General features: G+C 38.6%; 1 protein-coding gene across 1 annotated transcript in view; it reads left to right on the top strand.

Moving 5' to 3' along the window:
* Window positions 1-27579, top strand: part of farp2 (FERM, RhoGEF and pleckstrin domain protein 2) — an 870640-nt gene that overhangs the window by 270295 nt on the left and 572766 nt on the right. The window contains 2 exon segments of the mRNA XM_065266701.2: window positions 24515-24662; window positions 25973-26068. Of these exon segments, the coding sequence (XP_065122773.2) occupies window positions 24515-24662; window positions 25973-26068 (244 nt within the window).

Raw genomic sequence — 27579 nt, forward strand, 5'->3', positions numbered from 1 at the left:
TTTAATCGTTTACTCAGTGGCGATGCGGTAACTGCTGTGCTTTGGGAACCCGAGTTCATGGGTTCGAATCCCATGTGCAGTGGTTTTTGTCTTAACTTTTTTTCTCACTTAAGTTTTGTGATTTTCATACAATACATTGTATTTCAGTTATTTGTGCTCTCTGTTGTCATTTCTGCACGTTTGGTAATTGCTGGATATCAATGTTTACAGCTCTAAATCTCTATTCTATAGCTTGGACACACCAACTCAGTGGTTTAATCGTTTACTAAGTGGCGCATGCGGTAACTGCTGTGCTTTGGCAACCCGAGTTCATGGGTTCGAATCCCATGTGCAGTGGTTTTTGTCTTAACTTTTTTTCTCACTTAAGTTTTGTGATTTTCATACAATACATTGTATTTCAGTTATTTGTGCTCTCTGTTGTCATTTCTGCACGTTTGGTAATTGCTGGATATCAATGTTTACAGCTCTAAATCTCTATTCTATAGCTTGGACACACCAACTCAGTGGTTTAATCGTTTACTCAGTGGCGCATGCGGTAACTGTTGTGCTTTGGGAACCTGAGTTCATGGGTTTGAATCCCATGTGCAGTGGTTTTGTCTTAACTTTTTTCTCACTTAAGTTTTGTGATTTTCATACTATACATTGTATTTCAGTTATTTGTGCTCTCTGTTGTCATTTCTGCACTTTTAGTAATTGCTGGATATCAATGTTTACAGTTCTAAATCTCTATTCTATAGCTTGGACACACCAACTCAGTGGTTTAATCGTTTACTCAGTGGCGCATGCGGTAAGTGCGTTGCTTTGGGAACCTGAGGTCATGGGTTCGAATCCCAGCTCTTACTTTCACTTATTGAGATTTCCTTTTGTGTTCCCTTTAACACGTTCTTCTCGACCTGTCTGGTTTTCCACACGTGTTATATTTTTGCCATCTTTACTGTTGTTGCTCCGCACTGCAGTGGTTCTGCTCTGCATTTGCTTTGCTTCGGGTTCGGGCTCTGTATTGCGCGCTTTCTGCGCTTTGCGCATTTGCTGCGTCGTGCCGTTTTTGCTGTGCTTTGGGTGCTCATTGCGCCGAAGGTGCTTGACCCCGTGTTGCTGCTTGCAGCTATATTTATTATTATATTTCTTCTTCCCCAATGGGAGTCTATGGCAGCCCTATGAACCGTACATAGGAAAATGAAAAAAATGTGCCACACTTGTAGTGGTGGTCCTAAATAGTTATGTGACCAAATATGGGGTCTCTAGCATTAACTCTATAGCGCCACCAACACTTCAAAAATTCAATATTCAAATGGTTATAACTCTAGAATAATTTGATCAACAAAAATTCTACTTAGTACATCTGATTGCTCTCCTCACGCTCATTACAATGAACACCTTATATTAAGACTCCACCCATTACAGTAGCGGCCATTTTGAAAAGTACAGTATTTTGTTTTTTCGCTACTACTTTTGCAGCGTTCATTGCATTGTTACGCAATTTGGCACAGATAATCTTTGGACCGAGGTGCAGAGAAATGACCGAACAGAATTTTGATTTTTATCTTTGTTCAAAAGTTATAAATGCGTACATTTATCGATGTCGACCCAAAATTCGTTCTGAGTCATTATCTCGGTCATTCTTTGATCAATTGAAATAAAACTTGGTACCCTTCATAAGGACCATGAACTGGGGTACCATGTCAAATTTGAGGACAGCGCCACCTATGGGTCATGAGATATGAAAAATGGCTATTTTTGCCCATAACTTTTGAAATGTTTGATAGAAAATTATACTCTTGGTGTCTATGGATTCCTTGGCTCATGACAAATCTGTCGATATATATTATGCCAGAAATTACCAAACCGCCTGTCCACCATTTTGAATTTTGTCATATATTGTGATAACTATTATTCGATATAATGTATCGGCACAAAAATCGGTAGGGAGCATCGGTATGATGTCCTGAAGGTACCTGGGAAATCTGAAAACAGCGCCACCTAGGGTTTATAAACTATATAAAACAGCCTATAACTTCTAAAAACTTTGTCCGATATTCATTTTCTTTGTGAATTTGTATTCACTGGTTTCTGTCGATTGCAACGATATCTCATTTGTCAGTTTCCAACATTCTGTTAATATTTTATTACATAGCATATGTGAAGTAGTTTTTTCGCTACTACTTTTGCAAATTAAGTCTATTTTATGCCGGGCTCTGCTCACATAAACTTTAGAGCAATCCGCATAGAAATGACCAAACACATTTTTGATATTCTCTGCCATTCCCGAGAAATACCTCTCCAAAGTTGACTGTCCCTGTGACATTGTCTCTTTGTCATATTAAATTATTATGACTGTATTATAACATGTTGTGCATTCCTAAACAACATGTTTTTCTTGACTTAAACTTTAACTGTTCTCACTTAAACTATCTGATTCTCATATAAATTGTAATTTTGTTATTTCTGCTCTGCAATGTCATGTCTGCATCTTCCTTGATTGTGCCATTTGAATGTTTGCAGCTCTGAAAACCTTGGCTAGCTACACTGCCTGTGTAGCGCAGTCTACTAAACGCATGCATCAAAACTCAGAGGTTGAGGGTTCGAATCCCACCTGATGCATGTGTTATGTTTTACTAATAAGATTTTGTTTTGAGTTAATTCTCACCTATTATTCTTAACCAGTCTGTTTTCCATGTTCTGCACTGCTTGTCATAATTTGGTTGCCAATCGCCACCACCATTTCAAAAATGCAGTAGCAGCCATTTTGAAAAGTACAGTATTCAGTTTTTTTGCTACTACTTTTGCAGTGTTTCTTGAATTGTTACACAATTTGGCTCAAATTTTCTTTGGACGGAGCCGCAGAGAAATGACCGAACAGAATTTTGATTTTTATCTTTGTTCAAAAGTTATAAATGCGTTCATTTATCGATGTCGACCCAAAATTCGTTCTGAGTCATTATCTCGGTCATTCTTTGATCAATTGAAATGAAACTTGGTACCCTTCATAAGGACCATGAACTGGGGTACCATGCCAAATTTGAGGACAGCGCCACCTATGGGTCATGAGATATGAAAAATGGCTATTTTTGCCCATAACTATTGAAATGTTTGATAGAAAATTATGATCTTGGTGTCTATGGATTCCTTGGCTCATGACAAATCTGTCGATATATATTATGCCAGAAATTACCAAACCGCCTGTACACTATTTTGAATTTTGTTTTAAATTGGGATAACTATTATTCTATATAATGTATCGGCACAAAAATCGGTAGGAAGCATTGGTATGATGTCCTAAAGGTACCTGGGAAATCTGAAGACAGCGCCACCTAGGGTTCATAAACTATATAAAACAGCCCATAACTTCTGAACTGTTTGTCAGAAAATTATGACCTTGATGTCTATGGATTGCTTACCTCATGCCGCATCTGTCGATGTGTATTATGCCGGGTTTGACCAAACCGCCTGTCCGCCATTTTGAAATTTGTGATAATTTGCTATAACTTTTGAAGTATCGGATATATCGGGGCAATATCGGTAGGGAGCTTCGGCATGATGTCCTGAGGAAATCAGAGAATAGCGCCACCTAGGGGTTATAAACTATAACAGTTCTTATAGAACTGATTATGACTTCTGAATTCTTTGTATGGCATGTAAGCTCTTTTCTGCTGCTCCTTGAGCTGTGTCTACTGAGTGGCACATCTGTCTAAGTCGTATGCATAGAGATCCTGAGTTCATGGGTTTGAATCCAGCCTGAGGCAGGTGTTAGATTCTTCTATTAAAGTTTTGTTCTTTCCCACCTACAGATGTGGCCTTTAAAAACGCGCGTTTTCTCCCGCGGCATTCGCCAAATCGTCTCGCGGAGTCACGCAGAATTCTGCAAGTGTTTTCGGGGGGGCTACTTTCCCTTTTCCCTTAATGTGTTTCGCTTCACAGAAAATCCACCAGGTGGCGCATAAAAAACTACATTTTTATATGCGTTGTCATTGCGGTTGTTTCCAGAAGTTAATAAGGGCATTGCTGAATATTTAATATTTCTATTAAAACAGCAAAGTGACGTCAACCCCTTCTTGCCAGCATAACAGCGCATACATTTATTAAGATGACTGTACGTGCAATGGGCATTTATACTAAGTGCAACAAAGAATTTAGTGTGAGCCTAATACCCTTAACTCTATTTACAATGAATATCTTAATTATTTGTGTTGTCGAATTTTGACACCGTTTCATTGTTTGTTTATAATATTAATAATTATGTCCGTTTTTCTAAAAGTATTACTATTTTAAAGAGATTCATGTGGTATAAAAATACATGTTTTAAAGTTAAAAATGTTGTAAAAATATATTAGTATTATTGTTCTTAATATATTAAGAACAATAATATGACACATGTATATTGCGCTAAAATGCTATACATATGGAAAGAGGAATTCTTCTCAACCACCACCAATAAAGTTAAAAAAATATTCTTTAGAAAAATAGCGTTTAAACCCACGCAGAGCGAACAAGAAAACATGGGCCTATGCTTACATACTGTACAGTGGGCATATGATATCTTTATTTAGTTTTACATATTTAAAACTTTAATAATACCTTTCTTGCGCATATAGGCAGTCAGTGTTATGATTTTTTTTTATCCTTTCAGCCGTTAGGCTATTCATAACAATAAACAGATTTCCTTATTGAAAGAAAAACGTAGAAAATGTTATTATGGGTATAGTTGATGCAAATAAAGTGTGCAGTATACAAAAAATGCAAACAAATTATTTCTAAAAGTGGCAAGATTTTAAAAAGATAAAGGTGGTATAAAGAAAGACATGAGAAAAGTAGAGGTATGCAAAAGAGCACAGTTTAGTTATTGTTAATTAAAGCGGTTTTATACACCTTTGTTTGAATTGACAAGCATTTTATTCGCCACTTTCAACACATTTTGTGATTCATTTACTGATTTATTACAGAAAATTGTTGTCAGAAGCAAAGCTATTGTACAAAGCATCTTTATATGTATGTTTTAAAGTTAAAAATGTTGTAAAAAATATATTAGTATTCTTTAATTTAAGAATAACAATATGATACATTTATATTGCGCTAAAATGCAATATACATTATTCTGCAAGCAATATAAATTATTCTCAACCACCACCAATAAAGTGTAAACATTATTCTTTAGAAAAAAAACGGCGTTTAAACCCGTGTTGCGTGGAGCGAACAAGAAAACATATGCTTACATGCTTATTCGGCATATGATATCTTTTTTATTTAGTTTTACAGTTTTAAAAGTGGCAAAAAAGTTCTTAAAATCTAATGAATACTGGTTTTGTAAAATGTATATAACTGCAGATGCGTGCGTGGGATCCGGGCAGGTATCATTTTCCTCCAGACCTTGACGCATGGTCGCGGGAAGGCGAGAAATATATTTTTTTTAGGTTAAAATATTTTGCACAATTGATATATTACTTATGAATATTTTAGGAAATTATTTTTGACACACGTAGGTTATTACGTGTATTTTGGATTTTAATTTCATTACTGTGCCTATCCGTGGCCTCATCCGAGCGCACTTTCTCCGCCTTGCATCTTTTGAAGACATTGGTATGCAGCACCATGACCCAGAAAAGACTCACACACCTTTCCCTGATGCATGCCCACACAGAAATACTGAACTCCCTGGATATTTGTCCTCTAGCTCATGAGAGACTTTGGAATCTCTATACAACCGGCGCAATTCGCGAGGCGAGTTTTTTCTGTTCGAGTAAAGAGCGCGTTGATAATATGCGTATTAACGGAATGACAACGCGGGTTTGTTTATTACATGGATGCGCAGCAGCACAAAAACGCTTTTTAATATGAAAAATTAAAGGATTAAAATGTAACAGATTATTATTGAGTCTCTTGGACATAAATGATGACCAATTATGAGACGTTAGAAGGCGCAAAGAGCTGCTTCATCTGTAGCTAAGTAAATAAATGCTTTGCTTTAAACAAATGCATCTACTTTTAAATGTTTTTTTTTAAATGCTACCCAACGGATTTATTGTATATAATGACTCTGCACCTGTAGATATGGTGAGATGAGAAAACATTTTAAGTAATGCTTTTAAAAAAAACATTTCGCTGTCCAAGTGCTGAAATGGCTCTCCACACGTTTGTAAATTCTTTATCTTTTGTTTGTAACAAATAAAGTATTTTTACAGTACAAACCTTATATAAAGCCTATTCTAAAAATGTAATTATACACCATGTTTTTCTTATTAAAAGTATACAATATCAGAACTAAACCCATTATTATTTTTGTTCAAATTATGAATTATTTATATGTTTAAAAAAGACAGTAATAGTACTATTTAGTAAAAAAAGATCTATATAAAAATATACTAGGTATGTTAATGTAAGAATATTTTACATCTGTTAATCGACGTGTGATCTTAACTTAAAAACGAAAGTAAAATATGTTCGTCCGCATGGACATTGAAAACTGTGAAGTTTAATTAATATTATATGTTGTTATAATATTATATGTTGTATGTAAATTGTAACGAAAGTAATTCCCCCTGGGATAAGTATTTTTGCTTCTGATTAATAGCGCATATTCATCTGAGAACTGATGATGTCTGTGTTTCAGACCCTGGCTGTGTGCCCTGAAGTGTATATGACAATAAAGTAGTAAATCTCAATGTATTTATTTTTAAAATGTATTTTAAATAGGCCTATAGGCTCATAGGTTTTTTGGTTAAAAAAATTCACAGCACCCCCTGTTCAAAATGACTTCCAGCGGCCCTGCCTTGACGCTTTGTGTGTTCGACTTTAAATGGTGCGGCGCTGACTGGTCGGCGTATGACATCAGAGTACCGCGAGAGCAAAGGTAAAGTCGGACCATTTGTAACATTTCGACTTGCTCTCGCGGTACTTTGATGTCTTAGTTGCCGAACTGTCTGCGCAGCGCCACATAGAAACGCCCTTTGACTCTTTAAGGCAAAGTACCAGCAACATGAGAAGTGGTGGCACGCAAAAGAAAGTGAAGGTACGCAGTACGCTAAAATATAAAGTGTCTGTACTGCGAGCACTGGTTTAGTTATTTACATCGTGTGTTGCTCTTTCACCATTGTGCACCCGCGCACTCGCTCTGTAGTTTGTAGCTCGCGCTCCGGCTTCGATAAACAATGCCCGTTTCTCAATACCAAGTAGGGGAGAGTGGGGCAAAGTGAGCCAGTGGGTAAGTTGACCCACCCCCTTTATCTAGGCAACCATACAGATTTGTAGCCGTGTGACCACAAATACAGGTAGCAACCATAATTTATATTTGGCTATGTTAAAGAGAAGGACAAATTAAAGAGTTATGATTAAAGTATGATTTAAAAAAAAAAAAAAACAGTTTTTATCCTATCAAAGTAAAATGTATACATACCAGGTATAATGGCTGTTATGTCAAAGTAGATTTATCCAGGTCTAAATATTTATACCATACATATTGGTGATAGGCTAATGTATAAAACCATGTGAATGATTTAGCTAAAGATTAGCCTGAATTACTAAGCTAGGCAGTTTTCCAAAACGGTGGCTGTGGGGCAAAGTGAACCAGATGGGGTAAACTGAACCAGGGGTTCAACCCCACCATGAGGCACTGTAACCATTGAACATGTTTCATAACAAAAAGAGCCTAGGTTATATCAACATATGTCAAATTAAGTTACCTGATATCCACTTAATTTTATAAGTTATAAACATTCATTTAAAATAACATACAGCGTATGTATTAGGCCTATTTGCTTAAATAGCATTTTAACAAAGAAACTGCAAGGGTTGAAATTAAAACCCAACGCGCTGGTGAAAACTGGATAAACCGGTTTTCTTTTGATTCCCTGATGATGAGGTGATCGATTAGCATTGGGGGTTGGCAAAGAATTGGCAGACCTAGGGGTGGGTGGTTTTTAATTTCTTGACTCTGTGTCACTGGTAGCTGCTAAAACAAGCAGCTAAACCATGTACAATTAATTACATTTTGGAATTAACTTCCTTCATGTCTTTTTATTTATACACTGTAAAAAATATTTTCTGAATTTTTAAGTAGTTAGCATTAAATATGTTTACAAACAATTGGTTTACAAACTCTGGGATGTTTGTGATTATCATCATTCAGAAAAGTGGTGCTTGTGTTTAGACTTGTGTTTTACGTGATTAAATCATGAAGATTACATTAGTTTCTTTTCAGTGTAGAACAGTTTGTAATCAAAATGCAAAAATATAGTATATTTATAAACATCGCTGAAACAAAGAGTGAATTAAAATTAAAAAAGTAATAAAGTTAAAGCTGCTGATAATTTTGTTTATATTTACTAGCCTTTTCTGAGTGAAAAATGTTTAGATTTTGTTAAGTAGCCTAAATCCTACTCCAATTTATTTCAGTGTGGGTTTCTCATTTTTATCAGCTTTCTTTTGCTTTTCAAAGGGCCGTCTACCTTTGCTACCGCCAGTGCTTTAATGTGGGCCGGTAGGCGCCAGTACTCAGTACCGCCACTTCCAAATATAGCTCTTGCGTACCACCACCTCTCCCTGCGCCCAGAACGTACTTCTAGCGTACCAGAACGCTCATTTGCACATCTGTTTAAATCAGAGGCTTAATTTAATCCTTTGGCTGCGCTGCCGCTTTTCAAAGCGCCCTTCACAATGCAAGCTACCTAATTCGTCCCACCGAGAGCAGAGACTACATTACCCATACACCTTTGAGTTTTACAAGTTAAAAGCGCATGCGTAGCTTTTGCTGCTGTCAATAGGCTTGTTCGACTTCATGCGGCGCCCCGAGAATCGACAGCCGGAAGACGTCACAGTATCGCGAGAGCGAGGCGAAATATGATTTCTTGAATCATTTTCGCGGTACTCTGACGTCATCCGGCTGTCGGTTCTTGTGGCGCCGCATGAAGTCGAACAAGCATAGTGTTAACAACGTGGTTTGGAGAGGTGTGTGAAACGCGCAACCATAGCTGCTCTGTTAAAATGAAAATACAATGAATACTTAATATGCCCTCCTGGTTTTAGACTCTGAGGAGTAAAAGAACAAGGCCAGAATCAGAGGACTCTCGCTGGCTGACATCCCACCAAGCCAGAATGATATCGCTGCAGGTACCCTTTTGTAGGTACTACGTGACAATCTCTGCTGTCGCGGCTGTCAGCTTGGTTCCCCTCGACGCAACTTCGGATTTCCTCAGACGATGTGCAGTGTAAAAACATTATTGAAATTGTATTATACATACTTGCTAAACTACAAGTGAACAAAATTTCAATGAATTTGAACGACGTGCACAGGAGTTTTATCACCCGCAAAATGGAAAACAATGGGACAAAATAAAGTGATGACTTTCGAGTTTCAAATGGCCAATATTTTGTTATTCTTGAACCCATAGACATGGTCTTGGTGTCCAGAGAGTATCTTTGCCCGACAGCGACAATATGTTATTAAAAAATAAATTACATCATTATGGATAAATGAGTGCTTGCAGAATATACATATTTGAGAATGCTTATCAGTACTTTTTTGTTTCTTTAACTTTAAAGATGAATATTCTTCTTTAGAGATGGGCAATTTTCAGCAATAGCACATTATATTCAACATTTTGAGCTCATAAAAAAGATTTTTCGCTTATTTAAATGATTTTTTTTATGTTTTTATGCACGTTTAGTTTTGGTGCAATTTCATCAAAAGCTTATAATTAGGAAATACACACAACACGCTTAACGTATATTTTATATATCTTAAAAATGTTGTAAAAATTGCGTATTCTTATATAATAAGAATAACAATATGATACATTTATATTGCGCTCAAAATGATTTAGAAATGGAAAATGGAATTGTTCTCAACTGAGTGCTTGCAGAATATATAGGCTATATTTGAGAATGCTTGTCAGTACTTTTTTGTTTCTTCAACTTTAAAGATGAATATTCTCCTTTAGAGATGGGCAATTTTCAGCAATAGCACATTATATTCAACATTTTGAGCTCATAAAAAAGATTTTTCGCTTATTTAAATTGCTTTTTTATGTTTTTATGCACGTTTAGTTTTGGTGCAATTTCATCAAAAGCTTGTAATTAGGAAATTCACACAACATAACGTATATTTTCCATATGTTAAAAATGTTGTAAAAATTGCGTATTCTTATATAATAAGAATAAAAATATGATATATTTATATTGCGCTCAAAATGATTTAGAAATGGAAAAAGGAATTCTTCTCAACTACCACCAATAAAGTTTTAAAATTCTTCTTTAGAAAAACGGCATTTAAACCCACGTGCACCGAACAAGAAAACGTATGCTTACATACAGTCCGTGTATGATATATTTTTTATTTAGTTTTACATATTTTTATTTATATGCATTTAATAATAGTCTACCGTAAGGTCATAATGTACACACTGTTAAAAATGATTCAGTGGCTTTGTAAATATCTCTAAAATAAATGATTAAAGTAACTTAATAAAATCTCTTAATGCAGTTATGCGATTTTTTTAGTTGGAAAATAAATTACTTAAAATAGAACAGATATTTTGTGTAAAATGTACATATATTATTTGATGTATACGCCTTAATAATATAAGTATTACATTTACAGATTATTTTAGTCAATATATTTAAAAAGGTCAGAGTAATATATTTAAGTTTTTTAAACTGTAATAATTGCATATTTCAAATTATTATTATTTCTATTTGACATCAAAAATGTGTAAGTTTTACGCCTAACTTGAAGTATGAATTACTTATATTTTCACATTGATATTATTTGAGTAAATGTAGGCAAAAAATAAATTAATAATAAGTAGAAAAAATGTCAATTTTAAACAATCACATAGCCAACGGTTTTTAATCAGCAACAAAGAAACTGCACATTTTGCCGATGACTAACACCTCAGAAACTCCTCCAATTTATGAATATTTACACTCACAATATGATTTTATTTCCTTAGTACAAAAGTATAACATATTATACAAATTCTCAGTGAAATGTATTAAACACCAATGCATACTTTTTATCGTGTTTCATACCATGTAAAGGGAAACATGATAATATAAAAAGTAGCCTACTGTTCAGTAATGCAGAAAAGCGCACCGTACATGTTAAAGCTATTAAAACGTTCAGATGCAAAAATGAACTAAATGTAAAATTAGATAAACTAGTTAATGATATTGCGTAAATGCGCTCGGTCTCTTCAAAGGTCTTCGCGAATTATTTTGTTATTAGACTCGATTATCATACATCACGTCTCTTCTACTGTAAGTACACGGAAAAAATAAGACAAATGATGCGCGTTTGAGTCCGATTTTTATGAAGAATATGTGACTGTTTATGTAACTGGCAAAAGAAAACTTCGCCAACAAAATGTTTGCCAAAAAGCATGCATTTGTATGACATCAAAGTCTATCGCCTAAACATTGATAATCCGTGTCATGTTACTTCAATATCATACAGTATACGCTAAGCATGAAGTCGAGCACACACATTGTCGTCAGTATGGCCTACATGAAACACGCCTGCCCTCTACAGGTTTTTATATTTCCTGCGTCCCCCACCGAACTCCCCTTCTGCGGGATCTCGCAGAATTTCGGAAGTCTCCGCGGCATTCTGCTCTCAGAAACGCGCATTTTTAAAGGCCACATCTGTATTCTTCTTGACCTGTCTGTAGTTCACATATGTTCTATTTTTGCCATGTTTTCTGTTGCTGCTCTGCACTGCGATGGTTCTGCTCTGTCATTGCAACGCTTTGGGTACTTGCTGCGCTTTGTGTTCTTGATGCACCTTGGGTGGTCAGTGAGCATTGGGTTATTGATACCTTCTATGTTGCTTGCTGTGCTTTGGGTGCTCATTGCGCTAAAGGTGCTTGGCCCCGAATCGCTGCTTGCAGCTATATTTAGGGGTCAAGCACCGAAGGTGCTGAGACACCTATTGCAATTGTTAGAATTATTATTATTATTATTATTATTATTATTATTATTATTATTCTTACTCTTCCCCAATGGGAGTCTATGGCAGCCCTATGAACCGTAAGTAGTAGAATGATGAAATTTGGCACAGTTGTAGTGGTGGTCCTAAAAAGTCATGTGACCAAAAATAGGGTCTTTAGCAGTAACTCTATAGCGCCACCAGCAGATCAAAAATTCAATGTTCGAACTGTTATAACTGGTGATACATTTGAACTATGAAAAAACTACTTAGTACACGTGATTGCCCTTCTCACATTTATTGCTTTTAATACCTTACAGTAAGACTCCTCCCATTACAGTAGCGGACATTTTGAAATGTACAGTATTTTGTTTATTCGCTACTCCTTCAAATTTGATTAAAATGTTATGAGATGTGGCACAGGTGATCTTTGGAGTGAGCCGCATAGAAATGACTGAACAGAATTTTGATATTTATCTTTATTCAAAAGAAAGAAATGCATGAACTTAACGAGGTGGATGCAAAAATGGTTCTGAAGCTGTACCTCAGTCATTCTTTGATCAATTGAAATGAAATTTGGTACACTTCATGTTGAGCATGAACTGGGGGTCCATATCAAATTTGGTGACAGCGCCACCTATGGGTCATGAGATATGAAAGGCTATTTTTGCCCATAACTACTGAAATGTTTATCAGAAAATTATGATCGTGGTGTCTATGGATTCCTTGGCTCATGCCGAATCTGTCGATGTGTATTATGCCATGATTGGTCAAACCACCTGTCTGCCATTTTGAAATTTGTCATTAAGTGTGATATCTTTTGAACTATGCCACATATTGACACCAAAATTGGTAGAAAGCATCAGCATGATGTACTGAAAGTACCTGGGAAAATACAGAGCAGCGCCACCTAGGGGATATAAACTGTAACAGAACTGCTTATAACTTCTGAACACTTTGTCAGATATTAGTTTTCTTTGTATAATTGTATTCCCTGGTTCATGCCGATTCCAACAATATGTCATTTGTCATTTTCCAACATTTTGTTCTTGTCTTACTTTAAAGCGTAAGTAAAATAGTTTTTTCGCTACTCCTTTTACAAATTTTGTCCATTTTAAGCCAGGTTCTGCTTTTGTAATCTTTGGAGAAATCCGCACAGAAATGATTGAACAGTTTTTTGATACTCTGTTCTCTTCCATAGAATCACCTCTCCAAAGTTGACCGTGCCTGTGATGTTGTCTTATTTGTCATAGTAAATTAATGTGAGTGCATATTACATTGTATACCATTACTATACAGAATTTTTTTTTTGTCTTCATTCTCACTTGAGTTTTTTAATGATCATATACATTGAATTTTCGTTATTTCTGCTCTGTGGTGTCATTTCTGTACCCTCAGTGATTGCCATATGTCAATACTTGAAGCTCTAAAGCTCGTTGCTGCAGCCTGTTTGAACCATGTCGACTTGGTGGTGCATCAAGTTAAACCCATGCATTGAGATTTTGAGGTCATGGGTTCGAAGCCTGTGTGAGCCATGGGTGGTGATTGGTGCTTTTTGAGCTTTAGGTGCTCATTGCGCTGAAGGTGCTTGGCCCCGAGTTGCTGCTTGCAGCTATATTTATTATTATTATTATAGTTTTCTTCTTCCCCAATGGGAGTCTATGGCAGCCCTATGAACCGTACATAGGAAAATGAAAAAAATTTGGCACACTTGTAGTGGTGGTCCTAAATAGTCATGTGACCAAATATGGGGTCTCTAGTAGGCTTGTTGCGATAGTCGGTGAAACGGTGATTACCGGTGCTTCAGCCTCTCACCGGTTAGATCACTTGCCCACCGCGACACCGTCTTTCACCGTCGTTTTGATATTTTCTTGTAATTAAATCATTTAGTTTCGTTAGAGAGAGCAAACACTTACAACTGTATGTGTCTGCTGGCTGAATCCAGGCAGAGCTGAACGCGCGTCATCACAGAGCAGCGGCTGCGGGTGTCAGATTTCATTCCTGTCAGACTGCGGCGAGCAGACGATGGCAGAAGCCGCGTACTTACTCGTTTTTGTTATAAGATACATATGATGTTTAATATAGGCGAGATCGTTTTGTTGTTGTGTTTTTCATTAAGAATAATAATAAACCCATCATTCAAGCAGCGCTTTATGGAGGAATAGCCGGTTGCTCTGCTTGGGACTGGCGGGTTTCTGTCAGAAGTACCTGCGCACATTGACTCAAGCACTTAAACCAGCTGTTGCACTCACATTTGCACGCAAATTCATACGCGATTTAATGCAGCGTACGCAAGCGCTGGATTTAAACAACAGTTGCATCTAACTCAAAAGTGAAAGTAAAATGCGCACTTCTGTGCATTTATAAGCCCCTCCCACCCGGTGAAACCGGTAAAACCGGGTTTGTCACGCGCTGATTAACCGGTGGGAAAATTCTGTCACCGCAACAACCCTAGTCTCTAGCATTAACTCTATAGTGCCACCAACACTTCAAAAATTCAATATTCAAATAGTTATAACTGTAGAATAATATGATCAACAAAAATTCTACCTAGTACATCTGATTGCTCTCCTCACGCTCATTACAATGAACACCTTACATTAAGACTCCACCCATTACAGTAGCGGCCATTTTGAAAAGTACAGTATTTTGTTTTTTCGCTACTACTTTTGCAGCGTTCATTGCATTGTTACGCAATTTGGCACAGATAATCTTTGGATCGAGCCGCAGAGAAATGACCAAACAGAATTCTGATTTTTATCTTTGTTCAAAAGTTATAAATGCGTACATTTATCGATTTCGACCCAAAATTCGTTCTGAGTCATTATCTCGGTCATTCTTTAAACAAATGAAATGAAACTTGGTACCCTTCATGAGGACCATGAACTGGGGTACCATACCAAATTTGAGGACAGCGCCACCTATGGGTCATGAGATATGAAAAATGGCTATTTTTGCCCATAACTTTTTAAATGTTTGATAGAAAATTATGATCTTGGTGTCTATGGATTCCTTGGCTCATGACAAATCTGTCTATGTATATTATGCCAGAAATTACCAAACCGCCTGTCCACCATTTTTTATTTTGTCATAAATAGTGATAACTATTAATCTATATGATGTATCGGCACAAAAATCGGTAGGGAGCATCGGTATGATGTCCTGAAGGTACCTGGGAAATCTGAAAACAGCGCCACCTAGGGTTTATAAACTATATAAAACAACCTATAACTTCTGAAAACTTTGTCTGATATTCATTTTCTTTGTGAATTTTTATTCACTGGTTTATGATTGCAACGATATCTCATTTGTCAGTTTCCAACATTCTGTTCATAACTTATTTCATAGCATATGTGAAGTAGTTTTTTTCTTTTGCAAATTAAGTCTATTTTATGCCAGGCTCTGCTCACATAAATGTTTGGAGCAATCCACACAGAAATGACCAAACACATTTTTGATATTCTCTGCCATTCCCGAGAAATACCTGTCCAAATTGACTGTCCCTGTGACATTGTCTCTTTGTCATGTTATAATACAGTCATAATAATTTAATATGTTGTGCATTACTATACAAAATGTTTTTCTTGACTTTAACTGTAACTCTTCTCACTTAAACTGTCTGATTCTCATATAAATTGAAATTTTGTTATTTCTGCTCTGCAATGTCATGTCTGCATCTTCCTCGATTGGGCCATTTGAATGTTTGCAGCTCTGAAAACCTTGGCCAGCTACACCCACTGTGTAGCGCAGTCTGCTAAATCACATGCATTAAAACTCAGAGGTTGAAGGTTCGAATCCTGCCTGATGCATGTGTTATGTTTTTCTAATAAGATTTTGTTTTGAGTTAATACTCACCTATTATTCTTAACCAGTCTGTTTTCCATGTTCTGCACTGTTTGCAATAATTTGGTGGCCAATCGCCACCACCATTTCAAAAATGCAGTAGCGGCCATTTTGAAAAGTACAGTATTTAGTTTTTTTGCTACTACTTTTGCAGTGTTTGTTGAATTGTTACACAATGTGGCTCAGATTATCTTTGGACCGAGCCACATAGAAATGACCAAACAGAATTTTGATATTTATCTTTGTTCAAAAGTAATAAATTTTTCAATCAGGGATGACATTGAAAGCATTTAATCAACAAAAATTCTACTGAGTACATCTTAAGGTGGAATGTATGCCTTCCCAGTAGCTCAACCAAATGCGTGATGGGCATGAAATCCAGAGTTTGTGCGTTCAAATCCAGGGTAGGGCAGCAATAAAAATGGTTGACAAATTTGTGTCATGTAGAGTCAAATGTTCGAACAGGTTTGACTACCTACAGGGATATTTAAAAAATAATCTGTTTGTCAGAAAGTCAATGTACTAACTGGGAACTAATGTTCTTTAGATGTTTCCTAGAGGGAACGTTTTTCAGTGTTGCACACCGGTAAAGACGTCTGTCAATCTTTGTATATGCTGCTGTTAACGTTCTGTAATGTGTACATATAATACAAGTAAGTTGAAGAGAGTTGTATACTACTACATGTTATATTATATTCAAGATTATGTTAATTATAATGTTTATATTGATCGCAGTGTTCAGTATAATCGGTTATTAGCGGCCGCAATTTTGTTTATGCTAATTCATTATTGTAATGCTAGCGCTACATGTAACGGTCACAAACATGTTTAGTTATTTAATTATTAATATAAGCACCCATTACGTGTCCTTTTATGGTATTGTTGAGCATATTGTCTCAGGAACATTTCTGTTATATATATTTGTGTTTATATATTTCTACTGATAATGCCATTTGGTGTTATGGTTTATATTTTGTTAGGTAATATTAATCTGAGAATGGCTATTATTTGTAATTATGTTCTTTGTTTCTTTGTAGACCATTACATTTCATTACATTAATATGAGCAGCATGTACACAGATGTTGGAACATCAATAAATGTCTCATTCTGAAGACTTTCCTCCTCTCCTGATTCTCTAACCGGAATCTGGTCCATATTTGGCCGCCTCAATCAGCTGTTATTAAAATGTAGTGAGGTTTGCTACATTAATTTGGTCCTTCGAGCCGGATTGAGAGCAACATCAAACCAGTATGGACCCAACAGTAAGTGACACCGAGACAATGGATAGACCTCGCCGTAAGACTAATTTGCCGTCTTACCTGGCGGATTATGAGATTGATTACCCACCAGCAGCAGACCATCCTCCTAAAGCTTCATTGCCAGGTTCCAGTCAACCTAGAAGCAGCTCGAGGAAAACGTCTCATAGCGGTAACAGCTCTCATTCCCGGACCAGTAGGCGTTCTATTACCTTCACTGGCGTTTATCTTCCACCAGAACTCTCAAGTGTCCAGACCGCTGTTTTGGAGGAGAAGATTAAACAGAGACAGTTTGATAGTCTTAAGCAGCAAATACAGGAGGACTCACTCGCTGACATGGAATATCAGCGGCTGCCGACACAAGCTATGGAAGCTCAGCGTGTTCAGGAGGAGGCTCTAGCAGCTAAGGAGGCTTTGTCCAAACACCTAGAGAGACAACGAAAACTGCAACAAGCAGAGACTGAATTAGAGGTAGCGAAGCTTGTATCTTCTATGCTTTCTATAGACTCTGGTTCAGCCACCCCGGTGCCTTCAAGCTCCCCAGCCAGCCCTTTTCCTCCATCTCAATACAATCAGAGTAGTCCAGTCATGAGTCCATCACATAGCTCTTTGTCTAAGCAGCCCTTTCCTCAGTCATCAGTAATGACTTCAGCTATGCAGCCTTCCTCAGCTGATCAGATACTGCTGGATGATGACTCGCAGCCGTCACTAAGACCACCGGAGCAGACATTACCTATCACTGAATCCGTGAGTGTTTCCTTTCCTCCAGTGCTTCACTTACCACAATCAGTGCCAGTCTCTACAGTATCTCAGACTCCCAACATAACTGCGCCATTACGCTCTGTGATGTCATCATCGTATGTGGTACCTCAATCTCTCTCAGTAGCCACCGTTATGTCCACTACTGCATACTCCTTGAGTATGAGCATGCCATCTGTGCCACAGCAGTCTACCACTGCCACACTGCCGATGTCTACACGTCCATATGTGATACTGCAGACATTTCCCTCTCCAGTGACTACATATGCCAGTCAGCTGCAACCTCCATTTACCAGCCAGCAGGCATCAGCCAGGCCACCTAATGCTAGCTTTACTCAGCCACCCTCATTGCCGCATCTTCCCTATGCACATTCTGCATACCCTGATACAGAGTTACTGTTTGCTTCTGCTTATGGCATTCCACAACCTAAGCTACCAGTGTTTGAAAGTGGTAATGAGAGTGACTTCGCCTTGTTAAAATTAGGACTGGACAATTTGTTAAGTAGTCACAGCTATCTTAGTGAGCAGTACAAATACCATGTCTTGTTAAGCCATTTGAAACTTCCTAGTGCTCAGCAGCTGGCTAAAGCCTACATGTATCATTCACATCCATACTCTGCTGCGTTGCAGGCACTTCAGGACAAGTATGGACAACCAAGACAACTTGTGCAGTCAGAGCTGGGTGCTATCATGAACAGTCCACCACTAAGACTGGGCGATGCTAATGCTTTTGATTCCTTTGCCTTATCAGTACAATCGTTGGTAGGTATGCTGAGGACTCTTGAAGGCCAGAACGGTTATGAGCTTATGTGTGGCTCTCATGTGGATCGTCTGCTCAGCAAGTTGCCACCTGCCTATAGTGATGGCTTTGTTGAATACTGTCTAAGCAAAGGTATTCTCCAGACAGGCACAGACAAAACCTATACACTTCCAGATCTGGCTGTTTGGCTCGAGATTAAATCCCAAGCGAAGCGAATTTCCAGCCGAGCTGCAGCACTGTTCCATTGTGACTCACCCAAGTCCTATGCTAAATCCATGAAGTTTGCTCGTCCAAAAGAGAGATTTACACCTGTTCTCTTGACCAGTGAGAGAGGCACGAAGGGTCCTGATGCTGCAACACAGAAGTCTAGCTCAAAGTCAAAGCCTAGGCCATATTGTCCTCATTGTGATAGTAGGGACCATTACCTAAATGCCTGTGAACAGTTTAAGAAACTGACTACAGCTCAAGTTATCGCTTGGATTAAAGAGGGCAAGCGCTGCTGGAGGTGTGGCCGTAATCATGCAGTGGAGGTTTGCAACCTCAAGCTTCCATGTGGTGTTTGTAAAGAGTTCCTTCTCAACGTTCTGCACGATTCTGTCAATGATACTTCCAGGGCCGTACTCATGGTCAGTCTGCCACCTACCAGAATATACTTTGACCGCTCTAACCGTTCACCCAAGGTTATGTTGAAATTAGTCAAAGTCCTTCTTCACAATGGTCGACGAACTATGGAAACCCACGCAGTTCTTGATGACGGGTCTGAGAGAACGATAGTGCTTCAGCCAGTAATGGAGCAGCTGAAGTTAACTGGTACTCCAGAATTGCTCCCATTGCAGACAATTCACCAGTGTCACACAGAACTTAATGGGTCATCTGTGTCTTTTGAGGTGTCATCAGTATTCAAGCCAATGAAGAAGTTTGCTATACATAATGCATTCACTGCCACCGGTTTGTGTCTAGCAGAGCACAACTACCCAGTGGCTGCTCTCCAGAAGGCTTATCGACACCTAAAGGACCTTCCACTGCCTCCTATGGACAGAGTGAAACCGCTGCTTCTTATTGGGTCTGACATGCCGCATCTCCTGACACCAGTTAAGCCCATTTGTAAAGGCCCCATAGGAGGACCCATTGCTGTTCATACACCATTAGGATGGTCTCTCCAAGGCCCGATGAGTCCCATGCAGCCCTCACGTGAAAGTCAGCAGTGTCTTCACATTACGACAGTTCCAAATCGTGACGATCTGATCCAGCATGTGGAAAGACTCTGGCAAGTTGACACTCTTACATACAATACCAAGATGGTTACAAGGTCCAAACAGGCCAGAGAGGCTTACACTTTACTGCAAAATGCTACCATCAGGGTGACGGTGGATGGTATACAACGTTATGCTACACCACTGCTGAGACGAACCCCCCTAAACTTACTCCATGCAGATAAAACAGCTGTTCTTCCTGGCACGGGATCCTGAGAAGGCTAAAGTTTACTGCAATGAGATCACTAAGTTGGAGTCAGCCGGGTATGTGTCTAAGATAACTGCAGAGGAAGCAGACCAAAGTGCAGAGTCTTGGTTCATTCCGCACCACATGGTGCAACACAATGGTAAAGACAGAATTGTCTTCAACTGCTCCTTCCAACATCAGGGACAGTCCTTAAATGAACAGCTGCTACCAGGACCAACTTTGGGACCATCCTTACTAGGTGTCCTCCTGAGATTTCGCCAACACACCGTTGCTATCAGTGGGGACATCAAAGGTATGTTCCACCAAGTCCGTTTGCTGCCTGGGGACAAATCTGTATTGCGTTTCCTTTGGAGAGACATGTGCAGGGAGGCAGAACCTGATATATATGAGTGGCAGGTTTTTCCGTTCGGCACCACCTGCAGCCCCTGTTGCGCAATTCATGCCCTTCAACATCACGTCCAAGCACATAAAGATGCTATGGCCAACTCAGTGGATATTGTGGAGCATTCATTCTACATGGATAACTGCCTTCACAATGTACCATCGACAAGTGAAGCTAAAGAGATAGTGGATGGGTTGCGCCAACTCCTTTCCAAAGGGGGATTTGAGATTAGACAGTGGGCGTGCAATGTGCCAACAGTAACCCAACACCTACCTCCAGAAGCCAGGTCAGCGAATAGCGAACGTTGGTTAGCCCAAAGCAGTACTGACCTTCAGGAACTCACTCTTGGTCTGCGGTGGAATTGTATAAGTGACACCTTGGGGTACAATTTACGTTCTGTGCAAACTGTTGAGCCTACCATGAGGAACATATATAAAACTTTGGCGAGTCAGTATGACCCTTTGGGGTTCATTACCCCGTTCACTACAAGGGCCAAGGTTATTATCCAAGACCTCTGGAAGCACAACCTCGGTTGGGACGACCACATAGAACCATTACCTTTGAGAGAGAAGTGGCTTACCTGGGTAGGAGAACTCCCAACTCTTGCAAAGCTTCAGTTCCCTCGAGCATACACCCCAGTCTCAGCTGACCACCCTTCTGTCACCCGAGAGCTTCATGTCTTTAGTGATGCGTCGGAAAGGGCATATGGTTCGGTGGCATACTTACGCACCACAGACCATCAAGGACAAGTTATTCTTACCTTCGTCTTAGCCAGGTCTAGAGTGGCACCTCGAAAATGCCTGTCTATGCCTCGTTTGGAGCTGTGTGCTGCCCTTACCGGTGCACAGTTGGCGAAGGTGCTCCAAACAGAGTTGACCCTACCCATCCATAAGGTCACTTTCTGGTCTGACTCTACCAGTGTGTTGTACTGGTTGACATCTGAATCTTGCCACTACAAAGTGTTTGTAGGAACGCGCGTGGCAGAGATCCAGACTCTAACAGAGATGGCTGAATGGGGGTACGTGGATTTGCGTAACAATCCTGCTGACCACATTACACGGGGTCTTACACTTACCGACTTAGCAGGCCCGCATCAGTGGAGCTCAGGTCCAGCCTTCCTTGTTCAGCCACCTGACCAATGGCCATCAATGCCCAAATGTGAATGTGAACCTGACAGCAGTGAACTAAAGAAATCTGTCTTTGTGGGATCTGTTTCAGCACCTAATAGTTTGCTTCCTCCAGATCAAAGCCAATTCCACACATGGCAAGAGCTCGTTAAGGCCACAGTCAGATCCCTGCATGGGGCGGCTAGCACCAACACTGACCCTTCTATGGAGGCTTCCGAATATATTAAAGCGGAAAAGCTGCTTCTGTCACAAGCTCAAATAGACTCCTTTCCTATTGAAGTAAGAGCTTTGAAGGTTGGACATCCTATTCCACATAACAGTCGCTTAGGCTCACTTGCCCCTGAATATGATGATGCCACTGGTCTTGTTAGAGTCGGTGGATGGCTACGACGTGCTAGTGAACTTGATTTAGAGGCCATACACCCAATTGTGTTAGACCCTAGCCATCATATCACTAAATTGCTGATAAAGGAGACAGATCAACGACTCCTTCACCCTGGCTCAGAAAGGGTTCTAGCAGAACTGCGCCGACAGTATTGGGTACTTCGAGGCCGAGAAGCAGTTCGTAAACACCAGCATACTTGTCGAGGCTGTCAGTTGTGGCGGGCCAAGCCTCAAACCCCACTTTTGGCGGATCTACCCCCCTGCAGGTTAAATCTGTACAAGCCAGCTTTTTATTCTACTGGTGTAGACTGCTTTGGTCCATTCGCAGTCAAAATTGGACGCCGCCAAGAGAAAAGGTGGGGGATTATCTACAAATGTCTAACGACACAGTGTGTGCATCTGGATCCATTGGAGCATATGGACAGTGATGCTTTTCTGCTCTCTCTGCGGCGTTTCATAGCCCGCCGTGGCAAGCCTATGGAACTGTTGTGCGACAATGGCACCAACTTCGTTGGAGGTGATCGGGAGTTAAGGGAGTCCTTTGAATCTATGTCTGCAACACTACAGGAACAGCTAGCGGAGCAGAAAATCCGATTTTACCATAACCCACCGATTGCTCCTCACTTTGGGGGTACCTGGGAGCGCGAGATAAAATCAGTTAAAGCAGCACTACGTTTGATCCTCCGAGAGCAGTCCGTGCCGGAACCAGTACTTCAGACCCTACTTGTAGAAGTTGAAGGCATCTTGAACTCCAAGCCACTCGGTTACGTATCCTCGGATATTGCTGACGTAGACCCTGTGACTCCAAACTTACTACTTATGGGTCGTCGAGATGCGTCTCCACCTCAGGTTTTGTATGACCCTAACAACCTGCTTTGAAGACGGAGATGGCGACATATCCAGGTGCTGGCTGATTGTTTCTGGGCTGCCTTTATTCGTCAATACCTCCCAGGTATGCAGGGACGTCCCAAGTGGAAGACAGATGGCATAGAACTGAAAGTAGGGCAAGTCGTACTTGTTATCGACCCACAACTTCCACGTTCACTCTGGCCTGTAGGAACAGTTACAGAGACCTTACCTGGAGCTGATGGTAGAATCCGTATTGCCAGGGTCAATGTTAAGGACAAAGTTGTGCGATTAATCCCACTGCCTCACCTTGAGGATAATGACACAAGCTCCACCAACAGACTTTCTTAGAGTGTTCAATTATCTTGAAAGATAATTGGGGGCGGCTGTGTCAGAAAGTCAATGTACTAACTGGGAACTAATGTTCTTTAGATGTTTCCTAGAGGGAACGTTTTTCAGTGTTGCACACCGGTAAAGACGTCTGTCAATCTTTGTATATGCTGCTGTTAACGTTCTGTAATGTGTACATATAATACAAGTAAGTTGAAGGGAGTTGTATACTACTACATGTTATATTATATTCAAGATTATGTTAATTATAATGTTTATATTGATCGCGGTGTTCAGTATAATCCGTTATTAGCGGCCGCAATTTTGTTTATGCTAATTCATTATTGTAATGCTAGCGCTACATGTAATGGTCACAAACATGTTTAGTTATTTAATTATTAATATAAGCACCCATTACGTGTCCTTTTATGGTATTGTTGAGCATATTGTCTCAGGAACATTTCTGTTATATATATTTGTGTTTATATATTTCTACTGATAATACCATTTGGTGTTATGGTTTATATTTTGTTAGGTAATATTAATCTGAGAATGGCTATTATTTGTAATTATGTTCTTTGTTTCTTTGTAGACCATTACATTTCATTACATTAATATGAGCAGCATGTACACAGATGTTGGACCATCAATCAATGTCTCATTCTGAAGACTTTCCTCCTCTCCTGATTCCCTAACCGGAATCTGGTCCATATTTGGCCGCCTCAATCAGCTGTTATTAAAATGTAGTGAGGTTTGCTACACTGTTCTTGATAAAAATCTCTCCAAACTTGAACATACACATTGTCACTTCAGCTACCTAGCTTAAGCAGCTGTGTGTAAGTATGTCTCCCCTGTAGCTCAACCAAATGAGTGACAGGCATGAGACCTGGAGATCGTGGGTTCAAATCCTGGGTCGGTCAGCAATTAGTTAAGTAATTCTCTTACTTCAGAGTCAAAAGCTTCAATTCATAATCTGTATTTTACTATTGTGCTAATCTGTATTATTTCATTTGTGCTCTTTTGGTTTAAGTCTTATGTGTAAAAAGTATGATGCTTTGGTGGTTCAATTGTTTTCTTGGTCAGCATTGGACTTATCGGTCCTTCTTTCAGCATGCAAATAAATATTATACTTCAAAATTTTAATTTATTCAATATGTGCATTTTCATCTCTGAGTCCTGTAAGTTTCCATACATATCTGCTACATTGCATTCTTCAATTGCATGTCCTTTCGACTTCATTGCGTGTTGCAGGACCATTGTTGCTTGGCCCCGTATCGCTGCCTGCAGCTATATTTATTATTATTATTCATGATTTTAATTTGTATTTATTGGCACAAAACGTTTTTTTCTTTTATATGACATTATCTATTACAAAATGTATAAATATATAATAATTTATTTGTACATTATTATACACAGTCAATTTATATTTAATTTTTGTATTCTTGTAGGGGGCAGACACCAGCAGAATCAGATTTTCAGGTTCTAGAGATTGCTCGTAAACTGGAAATGTATGGGGTCCGCTTCCATTCTGCCGCTGACCGGGAAGGCACCAAGATCAATCTGGCTGTAGTTCACATGGGCCTACAGGTCTTTCAGGTACATGTAACTTTACTGTCTTACTGAAAATGTGTTCAGTTAGTTAAAGCAATTTTTTCTAGATTGTTTAAAACAGTGTTTCTCAACCCTGGTCCTCAAGGACCCCCTTCCAGAATGTTTTAGATGTCTCCTTAATTAACACACCTGATTTAAATTATTAGCTTGTTAGGGAGGCATTCTGGAAGGAGGCTGATGAGTTAGTTTAGGTGTTTTAAATTGGGAGACATCTAAAACTTTCTGGAAGGGGGTCCTTGAGGACCAGGGTTGAGAAACACTGGTTTAGAAGCATTGGCATTGAAAAAGCTATAAATTTTTTTTGCATAATGTGAGGGGATAATCACAATAAAATCACAGTACTGTTCTGAGTGGCTTATCGCTTTTCTAAAACCGTGGTAACACAAATATGATGAGACACCAAATAATAATCAGAGTAAAGATTATTTCAAGTAGTGGAAATCATAAGTTCAACTTGAGGTATTTTATAATCACAAATTAATGGAAAATTAATTGAAGTCTGCCTTCAAATAGAATTTAATTGTGTATTTGAAGAGCTCTTTTCTAAAACGCGATAAATGCCATTTAAAAAAAAATGAGTTTGTCATGTCATTTGGCTGTGTACTGAACCTATTCACTGCTCCATGAACGTTTCATGCCAAAACACTACATTTCCTTGTTAAAATGTAGGTACAAGATGCCGTTCTTTCCAAAACGCGATAAGCGCCGGAGCCTATTTTAGCCTAAACACGATTTATCCTCTCGACCAATAAGACATCGATGAGCGATTTTTGTTTTTTAAAGAAAAAACATCAATTTATGGAAAAAAAGGTCCTTTATTTTACGGTATCACTGTTACAGTGTAATTATACATTTAAGTACTAAGTAATAATCATTAATAACATGTACTTACTATAGGGTTGGGGTTAGGATTAGGGTTTGGTTTAGGGTTAGTTGCATGTAATTATGCATAATTAACTGTTATTACTATAATAATTACATGTAACATGTGTAACAAAGACACCGTAAAATAAAGTGTTACCGAAAAAAATTATGGATTTATAGCGTTTTGAAAAAATTTTTTACTTTGAATTTATAATCAACAATATTGTTGTTTGATTTAATAATCATTATTCAACATGTTCAGACTGAGCAAAAAAAATAAAAAATTTAACAGAATAAATTGAATATTCACAAAATGTGTGGGTCTAGGTAAAAAATTTACTTTTTCTGAAAACTATTGAAATGGATTTATAGCATTTTGGAAAAGAGCTCTACATTTGTTTTGTAATTATTATCTGTCACCTTTATTTTAGGGCCACACAAAAATCAACACCTTTAACTGGTCCAAAATTCGGAAGATAAGCTTTAAGAGGAAAAGATTTCTAATTAAACTTCACCCAGAAGTTCATGTAGGTATCAAATTAATTTACATTGTATAACCTGTATTTATGCCTGAAGAATATCCACCTTATTTATTACCTAAATGTGGGCTCCTCCATCTTTGAGCTTTTTTGTGCAACACTTCCGGTGTGCCACTACTACATACTACACGCACAAGAGCCGAATGTGTATGTGGTGCACGTGCATCCATTATCCACACATCCATCCAGTAAAACCTTTCATAGAAACTGCTAGTGAACAATAAATACAATAATTGTTCAAAAAACAACTAACAGACCTGTCAACCTTTATGCATTTTGCATAGCAGATACGCATTTAGACATCAAACTACGCTTGCTACTATGTCCTTTTAAAATACACGAAAAGCCATGGCTTTGAGTTCAACTGTCTCTGCTTTTGCACACTAGGCAACTTGTCTATTGGCGTAAACACATTGGGCAGCAACCTGTTGGGAAAAAAAGACTTTAACCAATCATAGCGCTAGTTTTAAACTCGTCAAAATGAAAATAATGAAATTGGTTTTCATCCCTCTCGGCCCATCTTCATACTGTGAGTGGTTTTACTAGGGAGGGTGGTTCTAAACACTGTTTCAAAGGTAAATGAGCAGGGTATTGGAATTTTGAATTGCATCCATTTTAACCCTCTGTGGTTTTCAGGGCCCTGGAAAAGTTTTGACCTGCACTGACATTTGTTCTTTTTTCATTTGCTTAAAAACATAATAATGACAAAAGTCTCATAACACTGTGTTCAGCATAAACTGGGCTACAATATTATTTGAGCAACATGTATGTATATGTTTGTATTTTTGAGAGAACAATGTTTATGCATGGTTTTTGAAAAAGCACAATTTTTAAGTCACTGTTATAAGTCCACAAAACTCATTCTAAACATGTTTCCCCAAGCCTTTTCAAAACTTGATCTAGTAGTCTAGAGTTTTTTCTTCAAAATGATGTGAAAATCATTTGGCCTACTCATTCACATAAAACAATATATTGATTTACGCTGTGATTTACTGCTCTTAGAGATTGAATCAAATCATCATCATATTTGGCCAGACTGATCTTAAAGGTACCATTTGTAATAATTGAGGTAAAAGATTTAAAAAAAATTTGCTACACGCATCAAAAGAATGAGAAGAAATAAGGGCAAAGATGTCATTAAAAAAATGACAAGGTATAGTGCTGCAGAAATATCAATCTGAATTAGCATGCTAAATTACTAGCTACAGCCCGACTGGTGTTGTAATACCAGTTTCGACCATGGGAGCCGGTATGCGGGCCACGCACATAACCGCCTGCCAAACTGCAATACACGAATAAGTCGCATGTGTGGGAGTACAGCCCTCTACTACTACCGCTGCGTCCGAAAACTAAGGCAGCTGACTTCTTGGCTTAAGATTCATGAAGGCAGCTCAGAGAAATGCAATTCGGACAGCCATGGATTCGGACATGCCTTGATGCCTTCCTGCCTTGCAATAGGGGTTTCGGACGTATTTCAGTTCAGGGAAGAGAGCGGAAGA

Source organism: Paramisgurnus dabryanus, chromosome 7 (assembly GCF_030506205.2).
Source record: "Paramisgurnus dabryanus chromosome 7, PD_genome_1.1, whole genome shotgun sequence".
NCBI lineage: Eukaryota > Metazoa > Chordata > Actinopteri > Cypriniformes > Cobitidae > Paramisgurnus > Paramisgurnus dabryanus.